The sequence below is a fragment of the Pezoporus flaviventris genome, unplaced genomic scaffold (assembly GCF_033815535.1).
Source record: "Pezoporus flaviventris isolate CSIRO_AGI_PZ_B2104156 unplaced genomic scaffold, CSIRO_AGI_Pfla_v1 ptg000031l, whole genome shotgun sequence".
Classification (NCBI taxonomy): domain Eukaryota; kingdom Metazoa; phylum Chordata; class Aves; order Psittaciformes; family Psittacidae; genus Pezoporus; species Pezoporus flaviventris.
The window spans coordinates 30,340,079-30,357,422 of NW_026892579.1; the positions used below are offsets into that span (position 1 = coordinate 30,340,079).

Genomic DNA, 17,344 nt, shown 5'->3' on the forward strand with positions numbered 1-17,344 from the left:
TTATCTTTATTTTGTGCTAGTGATGTTTAGATTTATTAATAATAAAAAATCCAGAAAACAAATGTCGAAGACCATACCAGTTTTATTTTAGAATATTTCGTAAGAAGTCATTTCAGAAACTAATATGAAGTCTGTTTTGTTTATAAAGAAAGATTCTAATTATCTGAAACTTCTGCTTATCAAGAAAAATCTGATCTTTATAATTCCGTTCAATAATACTTTTTTTTTATTTTATTACAGCTCATAACTAGCTTAATTCAAGATATTTGGATGGCCTTGCAATAGCATATTTTATACACCTAACTAAAAGTGCCATGAGATTAAGTTTTGCACGAATTGATACAGTTTAAAGTTGCCTATGTTTCACAAATACAGACAGAAACTTTGAACTCATACTCTCTGGTATTCTGGAGTACTAAAGGCTGGAGTACACATGTTTTCTCACATTGCTTTAAACCCCCATATTTAGACTACATTGTGTAGTTCAGCATAGTCTTGATAATATAGATAATAGGATGATTTATACCATTATCACTTCTTTAGATAGTAAAACCAGTTTAACACCTTAATGTCACTGTAACTGAGACCATATTTGTTATTATGGGAAACACAAAATATAGATGAACATTTAATAGACTCGGAAGCAACATATTTTGGTATGTGAATGGTAAACAAATCTACAGGGTTGCACAGTCTTAAGCCAGCTGGTCACAGTCCCCTGGAGAGGTTTGAGAAGCTGGAGACTTCTGGGATGTGGAGACTTGGTGCATTTCTCTGTACTGGGGACAGATTAAGGAAGGGATGTAAAAGCCATTGTACTAACTCTATCATACTAGATGACTGCATGATGTGAGAGATTTTCCTTAGGAATAATTTTATATCAAACTTTACCCATTTTTTTTTGTACTGCAGGTAGAAAATAATATTAGCAGGCCAGAAGAAGAGGTGCTTTAAATAAAAATAAAAATAAAAAAAAAAAAATAAAGTGGGAGACCTATGAAAAATAATAATGATCGCTGTTTCTTCTTAAAGGGTAGCATAAACTCGAAATGTTAGTATGAAATTATGAAGTAACAATACTGTGTGTTTGCTGGTATGTTACTGATTGGTCCATGAATAATTTGATATAATTATTAGAAGTGGTCCTTCATTATAGTACAAAACAGCATTATAGTACAAAATAACAGTTTTATTCTGCTTCTAGACAAATTATTTTCTAGAACATAGTTCAGAATTTAATGTTGTTTTCTGGACGTTATAAAAATAATAATAACAAACATTGCTGTCGAATTCACTTTGAAGAGCATGTATGTGACTTGCAGCTGGGCACTAAATACATGGAGAGGTATTTCCTTGGGGTTTTTTTTTTGTTTGTTTTTTTGTTGTTGTTTTTTTTCTTTGTTTTTAATCAAATGTGGAAAAAAAATCCTGGCCTTATTTACACATTTAAGCTTGGCTTGGAGATTCTATTTCTGGAAGAATCTTCTTTCCCCTCTTCTTTTTATTTCCGCTCTTCTTACAGTAAAGATTGTCTGGTTTTTAACAAATGGCTTCCTTTGCAAAGAGACAGTATATATCAATCTTGATAATGTGAATTCACCAAATGATAGGCATATACATTTTAGCACGAACATCCAATAAAAATAAATACATCTGCAGCGAACATGGTAAATTATATGCGAACTTACACTATAATAATAAACAGGAAACAGCAGCATCTGAGTCTGCAACTGGCTTCTCAGGAGGCTTCATGCTTCCAGCTGTGGTAGCAGCTGTGGGTCTGGCTCTGGAACGCTTGCTGAAACAAGCTGACAAAGGGCTGATTACAACATGGAGTTCAGTTTCTGCTTAGATTCATTTTCCTTTTAACACACTTTGGTTATGAAATGTTTGCTCATTTAGCCTGTTTGTGGTTTTATATCCTGCACTTCACAGTCATTGGGCTGCTGTGGTGATTATCACCATTCCTAGTGACCTTGATCATGGGGACCTTATACTGTCTATACCATTTGTGGAACATTGTGATTTGGTTTTGGCTTACTCGAAGAAATTGAAAACTTTCTTCCTCTTCCTTCTCCCTCCCCATCCCCAGAGGCTGTTCAGCATTTTTGTCCAAAATATTACACAGTAAAGTTTTGGGAGTTTATTTTTTTGTTTTTATATACATAGAAAACAATTTAGAAGACCAAACAATACTCACCTGCAGTGCAGAACAGGCAAGAGACTGGATAAACTGCCAAGTCAAATAAGTAGAGTAATTCTTTTTATCAAAGGGAGGAATTCTGATTTCACTGAACGTGAATGAGCAAAACAGCATTTACTCATGTTCCTAAAGCAGCTCTATAGATATGATCACTTATTGCAGGTCCTTGTTTCCACCTCTGGTTGCATGGGCTCTTTTCTTGATTGCATGCTAAAGATGCAGTTAAGCTGCTAACATGTCTGGCCTTGATTCAGCAAAGATTTAAGCACATACTTAGAATTAAACACTTCCATTGCAGAGTCTGCTTTGTGAACTTCCAGATACTTGCTTCTGCTCTTGTACTGTGGGGTGTCTCTGGTGAACATCCTGAGACCAAGAGAGTCTTTTCCATTACAGTGTCTTTTTGTCTTTTAGTCCTGCCATCTTTTTAGAAAACAGCTGTATTCTCCAATTTAACTGAATCCCCAAATTAAATCCCAGTTGCCTCTGTAACTCATGGCTCAAACTCTTCCCTCTTTTTCCCTCTGCTGCTTTTCCTCACATAGGATCTTGTGTTTTCTGTTAAGGAAAAATAGATAACAGTATGCTCTTCCCTCTGTCACTGTCTTCTTGCTCTCCCCTAATCCTTTCTCTTTCTCCTCCACTGTCAAAGCAGCAGGAGTTTCTTGTCTACTTGCCATCTGTACCCCTTCCACTTGCCCAAATGACCCCATGTTCTGTTCTCCCTCTCCCCCCCCCCCCCCTTATTCTCTTTCCTAACCCCTCTCTGTCCTCTGACTCTTTTCCACTGCAATATAAGTAAGCATTTGTCTCTTAAAAATTGCACCTTTGACCCTACTTGGTTCTTCATATCATATTTCATCGCCTGTCTTTTCTACATTCCAAATTTCATTGAAGGCGCTGTTTATAATTACTCTCTGGAGACCTTTCTGTGGTTCCCTCCTGTAACTCCTACACTTTGGCTTCTGTTCCTTGCTTGCAACTGCAACAGCTCTCACCAAACTCCCTGATGACAAGATCTCAGAAACAGTAGTCTTATCCTCATTCTTCTTGACCTGTCGGTAGTGTTTGCTGCAGTTGACCAGACTCTTCTTTAAACTTATGTCTTCTGTTGCTTTCTGTGGCTCTGTCTTGTTAGCTTGCTTCTTCCTAAGTAGCTCTTCAGCATGTTCTTCAAAGTTGTCCCCCATTTTGAAGGGGTATGGGTGAAGATCTTGGGACCCTACTTTGGCTGATTTTATTGTGCTTTTAATGCCTTATGAGTTATTACATACACAAAAAAGAAAATGTAACAGCCAAACGTATCTGTAGATAACAGATCTGCCTTTCTGCTCAAATTATTTCCTCTGACTTAAACTTATTAATTCGGAACCACAAAAATGTAATTACAAAGCATCCCACCTGGTGCTGCCTAAAGTCTAGGTGTCTTGACAGTGCTCAGGCTGGACACATAATTATCTTTCCTCTTTCACAGGCATGCATATTTTCTCCTTTCATATAGAGTGTCTGTACCCCTGCTAGCTGTACTCAGCCCTTCCCTGCGTCTGTTCCAGTTTGCATTACTTTTTCTACTAATTACTCAGATTGTATCTCTTGTCCAATAAAAATATAGCAAGACCTTCTCAAATGGAATTAATACTTTTAATCCTCTATTAAAAATGCTTGTGCTGATATATTTTTGGAGTGTATTTTACTCTTTACAGCCTCATTTTAAGCATTTCACTTTCTTTGTTGTCATCAGCTGAGTCCCATTTCTAGTGCTCCGGTCCTTTCTCCATGGATTCCCTGTGGGGTTTTTTGTATTGACAGTACTGAGAAATTTATAATGTTATCACCACAACTCCATTTTTTATGCCAATACATTAAATGAATTAGATAAAATTCTGACAAGCTCATCCTTGATGAACTCTGCTGAAAAGCAGTTCTTTCACAGGACTTTGTTCTCTCTCTGGTAGGAAGATCTTTACCTGTCACATTCCTTCAGTAATCGTAATTTTCTCCAGTTTAATATTGAATATCAGATACCAAGATAGATTATATCTGTCATATTTTCCTTGTTTAAAATGTCAGTCTAGTTGCAACAGTGTAAGCATGCAGAGAGTTCATAATCTCAAACAGATTTGTACAGTATAGTAGGCAGATTCCTCAGGTCACCGCATACTTTCATACCCCAGCAAGCCCAGCTGAATTATGTGAGCTCAGGCAAGTTTCTGCTCACTGGTGTGAACCACAGGGAGTATTCTCTTGTTCTCTAGATACCTTTTGGCCTGCTTTTACTTTTGTTCACCCTACTCAATTCCAGATGTCATTCATGCCACATTATCACTACCAAATGCACGTCTTCTTGATCTAACATATGTAGCCTCTAGGAACATGTAAAGATATGTGTAATTAAAGGGAACATGTGCAGATACTCACTGTATGTTTTGCATTTACTTTGTATGTAGTATTGTTCTTACTTTATAAGTGCTGTGGCTGATGTTGCAAAATAATTTCAGTAAAAGTCTGTGTATTCACTACCTCTAGGCACTGTACGATTATGTAAAAAGCAGTCCTTTGGGTCTGAAAGTTTTCATGCTTGGTTTCATTTGAAAAACTGTGTATGCATTAAAAATTAGGGAAATTATCCTGAATTGTTTTGAGTTATGTGTCATTGAAAAGCAGGGCAGTGTTTAACTGTTAACAGTAGCTGCTTTATAATCTTTAATGTAGATAAGAAAATTTAGGATTTTGAAACTTAAACGGTGGCATCTAAATTGGGGGTGACATTTAATAAAGTCTGTGGCCAAGTCTCAAAAACCTGTTTTTCATAATGACATATGGATAATTGAAATCATGCCTAGTAGGCATCTGGACTAAAATGAGCAGGATGTAATGGACCCAACCACTTTTGTGGCAACAAAATTAATTTGCATTTCTTTGTCAGGGCTAATCAAGTTCTCCTTGAGGTCAAATTTTGCTTCATTCTTATTGCTGCTTCCAGTGTGCCAACACCATACCTTCATGTAAGGGATGGGATATATTCTGTGCATTAAATTGTTGACTTTTTTTTGTGTCACAATTTGTTTTTGCCTATTATGCATCCTAATTTTACATTCTATCAGTTTCTCTTTCAACTGCAAAGAAATAATATATACTTTACCCTACAGACCTTGACTACCTACAAACTAGCATTGGTTCAATCCCATTTGTGTTATACAGTGTATAATTTTGCATTATATTCTTCAGTATTGAGGGAAGGGGAATGATGGGGGTTTGATGAAGGCTCTCATTCTTCTATTAAGCAGTTGAGCTACCTCCCACTGGAACTGGGGCTCTGCCTGCCTCTGAATCTTTTGTAAATCCCTTTTATTTTGAGTTTCAATGGCTGTTTCTAGTTAGTTTAGTCCTATTCCTAATCAATTTAAGATAAACAATTAGAAGTTTAACTGGAATTTCATGAGTCTTAATTGTCATTAAAAGAGGGAAATTTAAACCAAATTCTATGGTAACACAGCATTAGGACTCAGCAATGGAGGCTCGGTTTGGCTTTTGAGTTTTGAGCTTTGTGAAACCAACAGCTGCTGAGAGACAGAGTCTGGCTTCTCAATTTCTTCTTTTCCCAAAGTGTACCTGAACTACAGCTTGCAATGGAGCTGTGATTCTTCTGGGAGACTGGGACAGAAATACCAGTACAGAGGGAGAGGCTGAAAGCTACCCTGTTCATCACAATTCTAATGGCTTATGAGATGATGGGGTTGTTATAAGTTGCTTGGGTCCATGTGTTGCTCTCTAGGATCCGAGTAGCTAGTACAAGGAAGAAAGTGGTATTTTCCTCTGATGCCTAGTGTGGGCCAGGCAAGGCAAAACTTGAGCTGGCTCTTAGAACTTCAGAAGGAAATGCCAAGAAAAATTGAAGTCTCCTGCAGCCGCGTTTGGTTGGCTGCATTGCCAGTCCTTTACAACTTGTGACATACATTAAGCATAAAGAAAGCTATAAATCTGTTCTATTTTTTAAAACAAAAATGGATAAACCTTCTATTTTAATCTGATGTAATTCTAACTTTTCATTCAAATCTTTATTGACTGGCTTAAATATTCAAAATTATGTTTAATATTTTTTTTGGTTTAATGTAGCATGGAGAGGCACAGATGTGCATCTATAAAACAGAACTATCTTCGTGTGTTCTTTTTATTTTAGGTATGTGTCATGTGCATTGGGATGCCCATATGAAGGAAACATCATACCAGCTAAAGTGGCAGAAGTAAGAGTGAACTTCTGACTTGTCTTTTTAATGAATCAAAAATACATTTAAGATGTCTATAAGTAATGTTCTCTACCTAATCTTAAAAGATCTTTAATGGACAGAATTTAAGGAAAACAAACACAAAATATAGCTAATGCTAAAACTGGGTTCATAACCTCACTCAACCAGATGCAGTGACATCTGAGGAAAATAGTATATTTTGAATGTTATCATTCATGAGAAAAAAAATACGTGCTGTTTCCTCCAACAAGAAGGTTAGGAAATGCTCAAGGAAACAGACTCAAGCACATCTGTCAGTGGACCATGTTGTATGAGAAGATTTCCAGCACCACCTCTTGCAAAAGGTATCTGCTTTTAAATCCATTTTATGTTGGCATAAGCATACTGGGCTGTCAGCTGGCAGAGCCACTGCTGCAACATTGTGCTTCTGGTGAGTGTCACGTGATTGACACATGAACCAAAACTCATCCCCAACATAATTTCTTAACTTGCTATACTGCTATGATGGAGTTGTACCTTTGCTCCCTGCTCTCTTTTCCCGTTTAGGATAAAAGAGAAGGAAGATGTCTTAATCCAGCTTTTATTTATTTATTTATTCCTAACAGAGGAAGACATGAGTGAAACCCAAGTGTTAAATTTTGCAGAAAGGCAAAGGGGGCATTAAATCTGAAATGGACAGTAAAGAAGAAAGTGGAGACAGAATTCAAGAAGCACACAGCAGAGCACAGTGGCCTTCCATCCTGGAGAAAGACTTGTCTTCTCTGTTGCACTTAATCACTTATTTGTTGTGATCTGGCAGAATCTTCAAACCACTTTTTTTTTTTTCTTTGGTACTTGAAGCTAGGCAGCATTTGTGTTCTGTGTGTGTGGCTTTCAGGTCATGTTTTCCTGCATCTTCTTCTAGTATACATTCCAGATGAAACTTGTGATAATACTTCTCCCACAACAACCGCATATAGTCACACTCTTTGAATAAAATAGCTAAATTGGAAGGTACTCAGTATTTCCAAATTAATTGGGTTTAATCTGAAGTGAAAGTTAGAAGTGACACAGCTTTGGTTAGAGCAGTGATGACAGATTCAGCTGTGCTGTTGGTAAATTGCTTACTGCAATATCATGTTCCCCAATAGGCTTTTTTCCATGTGTTGCTTGTGTTTTAAAACTAACAACCACCCATATACAGTAGAGCTCCTTTTCAGTTTGCCAGTGGCAATGCTATTTAATGTTCCAAACCTGCAAACTTTTCCTCACAGAGCTGTTTTCTGTCTTCATCCTAGTGAGTGTCTTCTCATATACCTGTACATCAGTGTGTATGTGTTTAAGAAAAAAAGCTACCTCATGAGAGTTAATAATTCAGGCCTTGATTCAGCAAGCATTGTTGTTTATATAGAAGCATCTGGTGAGCTGTTAATGGATTTTATGTAAACACATGCACTCATCGTTTGCTGAATCAGAATTATCAAAATTACTAGCCATGTTGCTAAATTCTTACAGAGAACTGCCACACGGGTCATCATTTTTTCTTGGCATGGGAGCATTTTGACTCTCTTGACTCTGCATTGCAATCAGCTACAAATGAAAGGTTTAGATTGTTTCTTTGGCAGCCAGTAACAGCGACAATTTTTTGACTGAATCAAAAGCAATTAGGAGAAGTGGATTATTAGCCAGAATACATGCATTTCTGGCATACTAGATCCATAACTGTTTTACACATAGTTATCTAGTGAGTGCAAACTTCAATTGCCTTCAGGCTTCTAGAATCAGATTTATCCGTATGCTTCTTTATTGTCACCCCTACCTGCCATTTCTGATCTCTTAAGCAAAACTGCATAATCCTTTATAATCACTGTTAGTGCTTGAAATGGACTCATCGCTTAACCATTTATCATCCTCTGGTTTGTAAATTTCAACCTTAGGTAAATAAGGCTTGAAAGCTGTTGGAAGCACTGTATAACATCCTTGAAGCCAGTTGTGTTATTCGTTGTCTTCCAGTCGTATACTTGGCTGATTTTAGTTTTCTGTCTGCTTCTTTCTCTCCTTAGCTTTTGTTTAACCTAGAGCAGTGAATTCATTCAAATATTGCTCATCATACAGGCTGATCAGGCCACAGAAAATGTACCTACCCTTTTTTTTTGTTTGAGTATTGTTGGGCTATCAAAGTTTCCCTTACAGCACAAGGACTACAGTGTTGTTTTACATTTTTTTTTTGCTTAAAATAATCTGTAACTGGATTATGACCTTTTGTATTCTATTAAAGAGTATAGCTTTAGATATTATTTCCAGCAGTAGGATTGTTCCTATACCTGAGAGGTTGCATTGCTGGGTCACCAACTTCCATTTTGATCAATGCTTAGTGTCAAGGCAGCGTTCCCAAGGGGAATAGCACGAGTCTCATGCATAGTAAAGCTGCTCAGTGGTGCAGAACACAACCCTGTTCAGTCAACAAAGCTGCAAGCTGGTAATCACATCCTGATTACCCTGGCAAAACAGTGTGTTCTCTTCTCTCCCACCCTCCTCCCAAAAGTTCACATTGAGAATTTACAAAACTATAACTAATGAGCTGCCTTCTACTATGGTAGGGTAGAAAATTCAGTATGAAAAACTCCCATTCAGCTTCCAAGCATGCACATTCTTCTTGAAATGAAATATAGATATCTTTTTAAGGGTCAGTTTAAGGTTAGATCATGACAAGTCAGTGATGATGCTCAGCTTGTTAGCAGTTTCCCCCTCTCTTCTTTCATCTTTCAGAACTTCATTTTCAAAAAGCTGAAAGACTTAAGGACTGAGCATGGAATGGAGGTGAATGCAATATGATTTCTAGCAGTTTATGTGGTCTCTTTGTCATTGCTGTAACTCTCATATAGAAAAACTTTGACTCATTAATTAAAAAGAGCATGAGAAAAAAGTGCAACTGGCTTCCTTTATCCCAATCTTAAAACCTGAGTTTTGGTGATTAACTAAAGGTAATCCACCACTAGCTGCAGATGATCCTTTTTTAATTCTTGCAACAGTAGTCCAGTTAAAACACTTGCCATGTGTTGAAGATATAAAAATATGTGGTGGCCTATAATCCCCTCTTGCAATCTGGTGAATATCCCTTTCTTAAAGCATATATTGAATTTATGGTGATACGATCCAGGGGCTCTTCGACTTTAAAGCACAAAGAGTTAATATTGCATTTGCAATAGCCATAGCACTTCCAAGCTTTAAGCAGGATAATTCAGACTCCTTGAAATTCTTTTTCAGCTGTTCTTTGAATTAAGTGAGCAGCAATATTAATCCAGCACTTCCGAGACTGCTGGTGCAGCACTTTGTCAGCTTCCTCAGACATATTCACAGCAATCCCACTGATGAAGTCCTGGAATTGCTTTAACAGTAGAGTGCAGTGCAACTGAAGATGTCTTGGAAAAGGGTTGTATTTTTTTTTGCATTTTTAAACAGTTAATTTCCAGACTGGGACTCTGTTCCAGTGTAGTGGCCTTTTGGGATCACTGGTACACAGTGGGGAATCCTAAAGGGAATAAACATATTCAGCAACTGAAAATAAGATGAAACCCTTTCCAAATAAATTTAACAAAAGTAAGATGGAAAGATCCTACATTTCAAAATTCCTCATTTCTAAAGCAATATTTTTGTTGCAAACATGATTCTGTGCTTCTGAGTGTATGTCTCTCTCCAAACAAATATTATGGAGCCAGACCTCAGATCTTTTACTCATACAAAGAACTCCTCAATGATGTAATTCCAGAAACATTTAGGGCTCTACCTACATAAATAAGAACTATTTCTATATGGTTTTTTTTTGTATTAAGTAAAATTTTAAGTCTAAAAGACTAGAATGTTAAGTTGCAGATTTGCTCTGTTAGTATTTTAATGTTTGATTCATGAAAAGTAAAGCAAAATTGATATTAACTGCAACATGTTAAAACTTTAGTTTTCATTGATGTTTTCAGTGCCAAGAAAAAACAAAATAGGGCTTCTTGTTAATTATTTATTGTCTTAGTTCAGCCATGTGCTTGGCCCCATGTAATAAGCAAACAAAAGGGCAGGTATTTACCCTGCACAACTTGTAAGCTGAAAAGTACACAGAGAAAACCAAACAGCTGGGAAATTGCCAGAGAGAGGAATATGCTGAGAAAGAACTTGACAGAAATTTAATTCATAGTGTAAAATCTTGCTTATTTGGATTATGTGGGAGGGTCAAAAAGCAAGTTTTTGATGGCTTTGGCTTGGTTGGTTATTCCACATACGGACGGAGAACTATAAATTTAAAATGAGAGGATCTATGGGACATTCTTTTTGGGTGACAATTTTCAAGAATGAATAGAGGGTTTCTGATACATAAGTCTATTTTTGTGGATCAAAACTTGAAACCTTTACAAAGTATGTCCATTTTAATGCATGTTCTCAATCCTATTTTATATTCTTTTGTCTCTGCCTCTTTGTGTTTCTGTGTTTCTAATCAGGTATCTAAGCGGCTGTACAGTATGGGATGTTACGAAATCTCCCTGGGGGATACAATTGGTGTGGGGACTCCTGGAAGCATGAAAAGAATGCTGGAAGCTGTTATGAAAGAAATTCCTTTGTGTGCTCTTGCTGTTCACTGTCATGACACATATGGCCAGGCATTAGCCAATATCCTCACAGCCATACAGGTAACTCAGGCTGTCATTTTATAGATGTGATACTAGTAGTCATAGTTTAATTCAAAGGCATAATTTAAAAAAAACCACCTCACCCTTCAAGAAATCATTAGAAGTGGAAAAATGCACTCACTAAACTTTCAGGAGGTACTGCTTAGACATCAGATTGTCTACAGGTATTACTGCAGTTGCTTTTATCAGAAAATTTCAGTCCTTATCTATTTATTACCTCCAATTCCATGCAAGTCACTAAGAAACGGTTATTATTATTATGTTCCATTGATTTCAGATGAAAGAAGGACAAAAAATACATTTTTTTTCTCATGCCTCAGGTTCCACTTTTCTTAGGAACATCTGTATGCTTTTTGTTCAGTAAAATTTCTATTTTGCAGAGGTTTCTAAATATAAAATAGAATAATGAATAATTGATTTCAGATGGATAATTTTAAATTATTGGTAATTATGTACATGAACAGAGTGCTCTAGATAATTTTAGCACTGTTAACATGTCCTCACTATGCTTTTTTATCAATTATGTCTTCCAAATAAGATTAGCAACACTGTATCTCATATTTAGTCTTCTTTCAAATCTGAGGCTAAATAATCAGAAATAATTAATTTCTATAAGAGATATTTTTCCCTTTGTGTTTGTCTATTTTTAAGAATAGAACACGATACAAGAAACAGACTGTGAGTTCTAATGTAGTTTTTGTAAAGGTAAAATCTTGAAAAATGTCTTAATGTGTACATGTGTTCCTAAGGAGACTTGTTTTTGCTAAACGTTACAGGATCAAAAGCTGTTTACAAATTGTAGGCCTTTATTGTTCTATTTTATACTTCATGGCATTCTCTGCTTCCTGGCAATTCAAGCAGCCATTTTTAAGGTCAGCTTCCTTTTGATTGTTGTATGTTGTTTAAAAATAACAGCAGAGTGTTAACAGCATTAGTGATTTAAGCGACAAGAAGAAACAGGGAAAATTTCACTGTGGGAGTCTGCAGGTATTTGATTAAACAGTGAATGACAAAATGTGGTACAAAAGTTCAAACTTTTACTCACACTGTTTAGTATTCACCCTTACTCACTTTTACTGTTGCAAATACGTGTATATGTACCATGGGATAAATTAATTGCTAGTTTCACAGTTAGCTTCAGTTGCAGATGTAATAGCTAAAAGCATGAAAACCCCTGAGCATGGGAGGAGTTCAACATAAAAATACTTGAAGCATTGTTTTCCAAATCTTTCCTTAAAATAATTGCTGTCATGGTGCCTACTAAACAATGGCTACTCTTTGTTAACCCCAGTATTTGTTATGATTTTTTTCTCATGTTTACCTCCTGGTCCTGTCTTTTTACTTATTAAATCAACTGTATAAGAATTAAAGGAGAAAAAGCTCTTAGGTAATTAATGTGCAGTTCAGGCTAATTAACGTGTAAATTCAAGAGAGCAATAGACCTAAAAAAAACGTATCCAGCCTTCTAAGTTTTCTGGGAAGCCAGGGGTGCCTGAGACCCACCAGAAAACTTTCTTCTGTGCACAAGTTCTGCTACAGTGCATGTCTAAAGGTCGGGTGGTTTTGGCTGAGCTGAACTTGTCATAGATTTTTCCAAAAGTCCTTGATGAAGCAGGCATTACACAGTCTCTGTGACTGGCTTTGTTCAGTCAGCTCCTTGGCTCGCTCTGAAGGTAGGTCCCTAGGCTCCTGGATCCTCAGATGCGGCCCGCACCTCACAACATCCTCTCCTGTCTCTGGTCAAAGAAACAAGGCAGCTCTAGTGGTGAATTATGGCTAAGCAATACTCTTTGTAAAACAGGGCAACTTTTACAAGTCAGGCAGATAGCAAAGTGCCCAAGCCAGTAGATCAGAGCGCCCAGGTCACTTCTAGCCCCTGCTGTTAGGCTTGCCAGTACTTTTCTCTCTGCCAAAGATGCATGAATGGCAAAGTACTGGAGCAAACCCCCTTGTCTTCAGCTCAGTCGTTTGTTTCATAGACCAGACTCTTAACAGAAGCAATTCCTTGCCCTTCCTCCTTTATGGGTCTGTGCAACCAACAGAGTATTTCACCAGGAATGAAATGTGTTTGAGGGGTTATAGAAATAATGGGCTACAATTCTTGTTTGAAAACAAGTTTAGCAGGCAAAATGCACTGTTCCTAAGACACTGCAGACTACAACTTCAGGCTGAGTACTATTGTATTGTGTATTGTATTTCCTAAGAGTGAATGACAGCTGGAAAGCCACAAATCACTCTGCACTAATTCAGGCATTGCTTCAATGGGAGAGCTCCTAAGAGTGGAAAGAGGTGCTGGTGATTCAGTAAGTGAGTTTTTACACAGATCACATTGTTCCGTGCAGGATTATACTACCCAGAATATTTTCTTTTGTTTGGGGCTGATCCAAAGTCATCTAGAACTGACAGGCCATATCTGTGTAAGAAATTAGCAGGGAAGTAGCCTTGTAATTTTAGTATTCAGTTTTATGTGTGTTGTTTTAGCAAAAGGGTAGGTAGTGAAAGATGGGAGAGAGATTAGCCAACTTTTAAAGGATAAGTAATTTTTTAAGTTGTTGAAGTGAATAAATGAAAGCATTGCCCAGAGAAAGGATATTGACTTTTGAAGAGAATCTGAGTAAAAGTGTGAGGAAATGATACTTCAGAACAAAACAGTAAACATTTACAGTAGAAACACAACAATCTTAGTTAAGTGGTTTAATATAAAAATATCAGAGTATAGAATTTAAAAAAGGGACAAATTTAGAAGATGGGAAGTGATGTGGTGATCTAGTTAGAGGCTGTGGTATTTTGAGTAAAATTACATATGTGGGTTAGCTAATGTGACAATCACAAAATGTAACTAAAAGAAGTAGTAAAACATTTATAGGAAATTGTTACAGACCTCCAAGGAAGGGTAAAAAGATGGGTCAGGAAACTTCTGTGCTGGAGGGGCCCCAGTAAGGTATACCACTGATCTAAGGAGGTTTGAGTTTTACCTTGGCAATTGACTCCTGTAGTATGTACAGAACGGGTAAGAAAGGGGAAGGTTTTTAATGGAAGTGTTACAGAACTCTTTTTTTGCATAGCTTGTCTATTTGCCAGAAATAGCTTTGTCTGTTTTTATAGCACATACCTGAACATGAGAAGAAATATGCTAAGAGGCAAAGAGGAGTTTTGGATGGCATTGATACCTCCATGAATGAAACAATTGCATGGTAATCCCATATAACTTTATGAAATTCAAGTCACTATTGTAATTGAGTAATATAAACTGATCCCTACACTACTGGTATCAGATCCTAACTTAGAGAAAACAAGCATAAAACTAACAACTTACAGGGAGCAAAGATTTTACCACCTTGTGTAATCATTTCCACCTTATTGGACACAATGACATGAATGAGATTGATGATTTGCCATGTGAAATTACTTTTTATTAGTGCTTTCTATTTCCAGAATATAGGAATTTTGAAATAAAATTCACATCTTAGAACCAGAACACAATTTAGCAAGTATTCAGTTAAACTTTCAAGGCTCACACTGCAAAATTAAAATTTGTGAATATAGGTTTTCCATTGCGAACATTGAAATATATCAACTTACAGAAAGTTTAAAATATTTAATGATATTTCATTAATGTCTATAAGATCCTTGAATTTTAAAGATTGCACCTTTTTTTTTTTTTTCTTTTTTTTAAATACAGATAGAAATGGCTGGTTGATGACTCCTTCCTTTGATTGCTAAACTGAATAGGTTCTAGTTATTTTGGTGCATGCGGGAGTGAATAACTAACTTCCATATTTTTGTGAATCCAGTTTACTTATGTAGTAAGGACTAGGTTCACAAGTAGGCACTCAATGTTGATATGGCTAAGTTTTAAGTGCCAGAACCAGGAAAGGAACGTAGTTGCTGAAGTTCATGGTTTATTAATTCACAAGGATCATTGTGTTGCAGAAATAGAGTTCACAATGACATGAAGGTATGGATAGCAGTGGTGGCAGGCTGAATGTGAAGAAGGCAAATACATGTGTATAACAGGTCGTGTATAGTAGTCACATATAAACTGTTACAGGTTTTCTGTTGGTGATTTGTTACCTTTTTACTGAGTTATACATACAAACACATATACAGTCACAGTTTTATCTCTTGATTTAAAAAGAAGCAACAGTGCAATTTTATGAAACTTTGATCATTCAACATGATGACTTTATATATCAGCACATTTATGTGTTATTAAAGTTCAGCATTGCATTTATCTGCCTGCAGTCTAGGTTTAACCAACAACAAAGTGTATGCACTGGCATTGAATAAAGATTTAAAATGCCTGTGGTCCAGCTTTATCTATCATTGACTCCTGTGATTATGTTCATCACTAGTAGCTCAGCAACTTCCTAATGACCATTGGTAGGATCATAAATTTGCTTATACATCTCAACTCCTCTCTAAGTCATTAGCAACCTAAAATTGAAATTTCAAGATGATATCAAGGAAGAAAAAAAAAAAAAGACACCTTATCATTCTTTATTTGTGAGAAATGCTCTCTTTTTAATTCCCTGCAAAGCGCAACATTCAGAGGTACTGTGTAGTAGGATAATTTGACTCTTCTGTTAAGAGGTAGAGAAGATAGATAAACAACCATGAAAAGTGTGAAGCCTTGCATGTAGTCATTGTGCTAGACTCGATCTAGTAATTTCTCAGCTAACAGTGAATATTAACTTTTTAGCTGAGGAAGGCAGTCTAACCATATTTTTCTGTTGCTACACAAATCATAAAGTACTGGTTTTGGGGAATTATATAGTAACTGAGGAAATGAATTTGTATGTAGTGGGCTGACAGAGTTCTTGCTTGAATAATACCTTAAATACCACTAGGATTTTCTTTTATTATCAGCAGCATGCTGGGGTACCCACTGCCTGGCAATGGAATTATTTGCATCTAAACAATTTTTTTAACAGAGAAAAAAAAATAGTCATAATAGGTTAGTTAAAATTTTGAGCTTGTACTACAGACAGGGTTTTTTTAGGCCAATAGGGAGGCATTGTATGAAATTAATGAGGTATAGGAGGCAGGAACCATAATATCTTGGCTTGTCTTTTCCCTATTTGGCATGTCACTGTGTACATCACTTTTCTTCGACTTTTTATTTGTAAAACAGGAATATGACTAATCTCTTTGAGTTTGTGAAAGGCTAATGAAATCTACTGAGGAAGAATATAGGAAAAGTACAAATTATATTTATGAAGTCTGGATTTAATCTTTATTTTTGAAATTGAAGTTTAGAAACTGAATAGATTTTAAGTTTCAAATAGAATGTAATTTTGAGATTAAAAAAAAACTAAGGTATATGAGTGGGCAAGTGGTCAAAACACATACATGCCCAATCAAATTATCTGAGTTCTGCAACAGTCTATTTCCCCTGCACAGCCTGGCATGCTGATGAAGTTATGTAGCACAGTCTGAGGGTAGGAAAGACTTGCCCTATGAAGCACTATATATTGGGATCCTGAAAAAAAGTTAATAATTTTGAATTCCTATTCTGAGGAATGCATAGAAATTGAAAGGTTTTAGCAGACCTCACATGTTTACTTTCCTCTGCTGTTTAAAAAGATCTCCTAGGAAACTGAAGAAGACTTAACAGAGATCTCCAGAAACTAATTTCAAGGTTCAGATAGGGAAACATTAGAAAAAACAGCTTGACAGAGTAGCTGTACAGGATTCAGGAAGGGCTGGTCATGCTTCAGTATTTTGCTGGAATTCTTTGAGGCAGTCACTGCCAAAGAAGACAAAGGATATACAGTGGCCATCATATGCTTTGATTTTTCAGAAAACAATTTACAATATTCTGCACTGGAAGTTAATATTAAGGCGTGGAGGCATGTAATAAGTGGAAAGTTGGCTAAATGGCAGGAAACAAATGGAGTTATGAAACAGAATTTCTTCAAGCTGGAAAGCATCCATCAGTAGGGTTGTAGAAGTATTGGCCTGTGGGTCCCAGGGTTTTCTGCTTAAATTAGTAATTTGTAATACCATCATGCTCATGGTAAGGGCAATTGCTCTAACTTGTATGGATTAAACTTTTCAAATTTTAGATTTCCATTGTAAGAAACAGGATAGCTAGCACTACATGTGATACTAAATCTGTGTAGTATTCTACAAAAAGAAGTTTGGTAATACATATAATTTTAGGTAAAGCAAGAGATTATTTATTATAACATGCCTGTCTTTTCAAATAAGGTTCTTCCCAGAACTTTCTACTTTTG

The 17,344-nt window shown here is 36.4% G+C and overlaps 1 protein-coding gene across 11 annotated transcripts in view; it reads left to right on the top strand.

Annotated features, from left to right (window-relative positions):
- HMGCLL1 (3-hydroxy-3-methylglutaryl-CoA lyase like 1) overlaps positions 1–17,344 on the top strand; it is an 81,853-nt gene that overhangs the window by 36,479 nt on the left and 28,030 nt on the right. For 10 of the 11 annotated variants that reach the window (XR_009744599.1, XM_061460581.1, XM_061460585.1 and 7 more), the window contains 2 exons: positions 6,384–6,447; positions 10,917–11,105. Coding sequence is in view for 10 of the 11 variants with exons in the window: in XM_061460581.1 (XP_061316565.1) it covers positions 6,384–6,447; positions 10,917–11,105 (253 nt within the window). In the remaining variant the exon portion in view is untranslated. Of the gene's footprint in view, positions 1–6,383; positions 6,448–10,916; positions 11,106–14,210; positions 16,753–17,344 lie in introns of those variants that run through there. The other variant, XM_061460586.1, reaches the window with a different exon arrangement.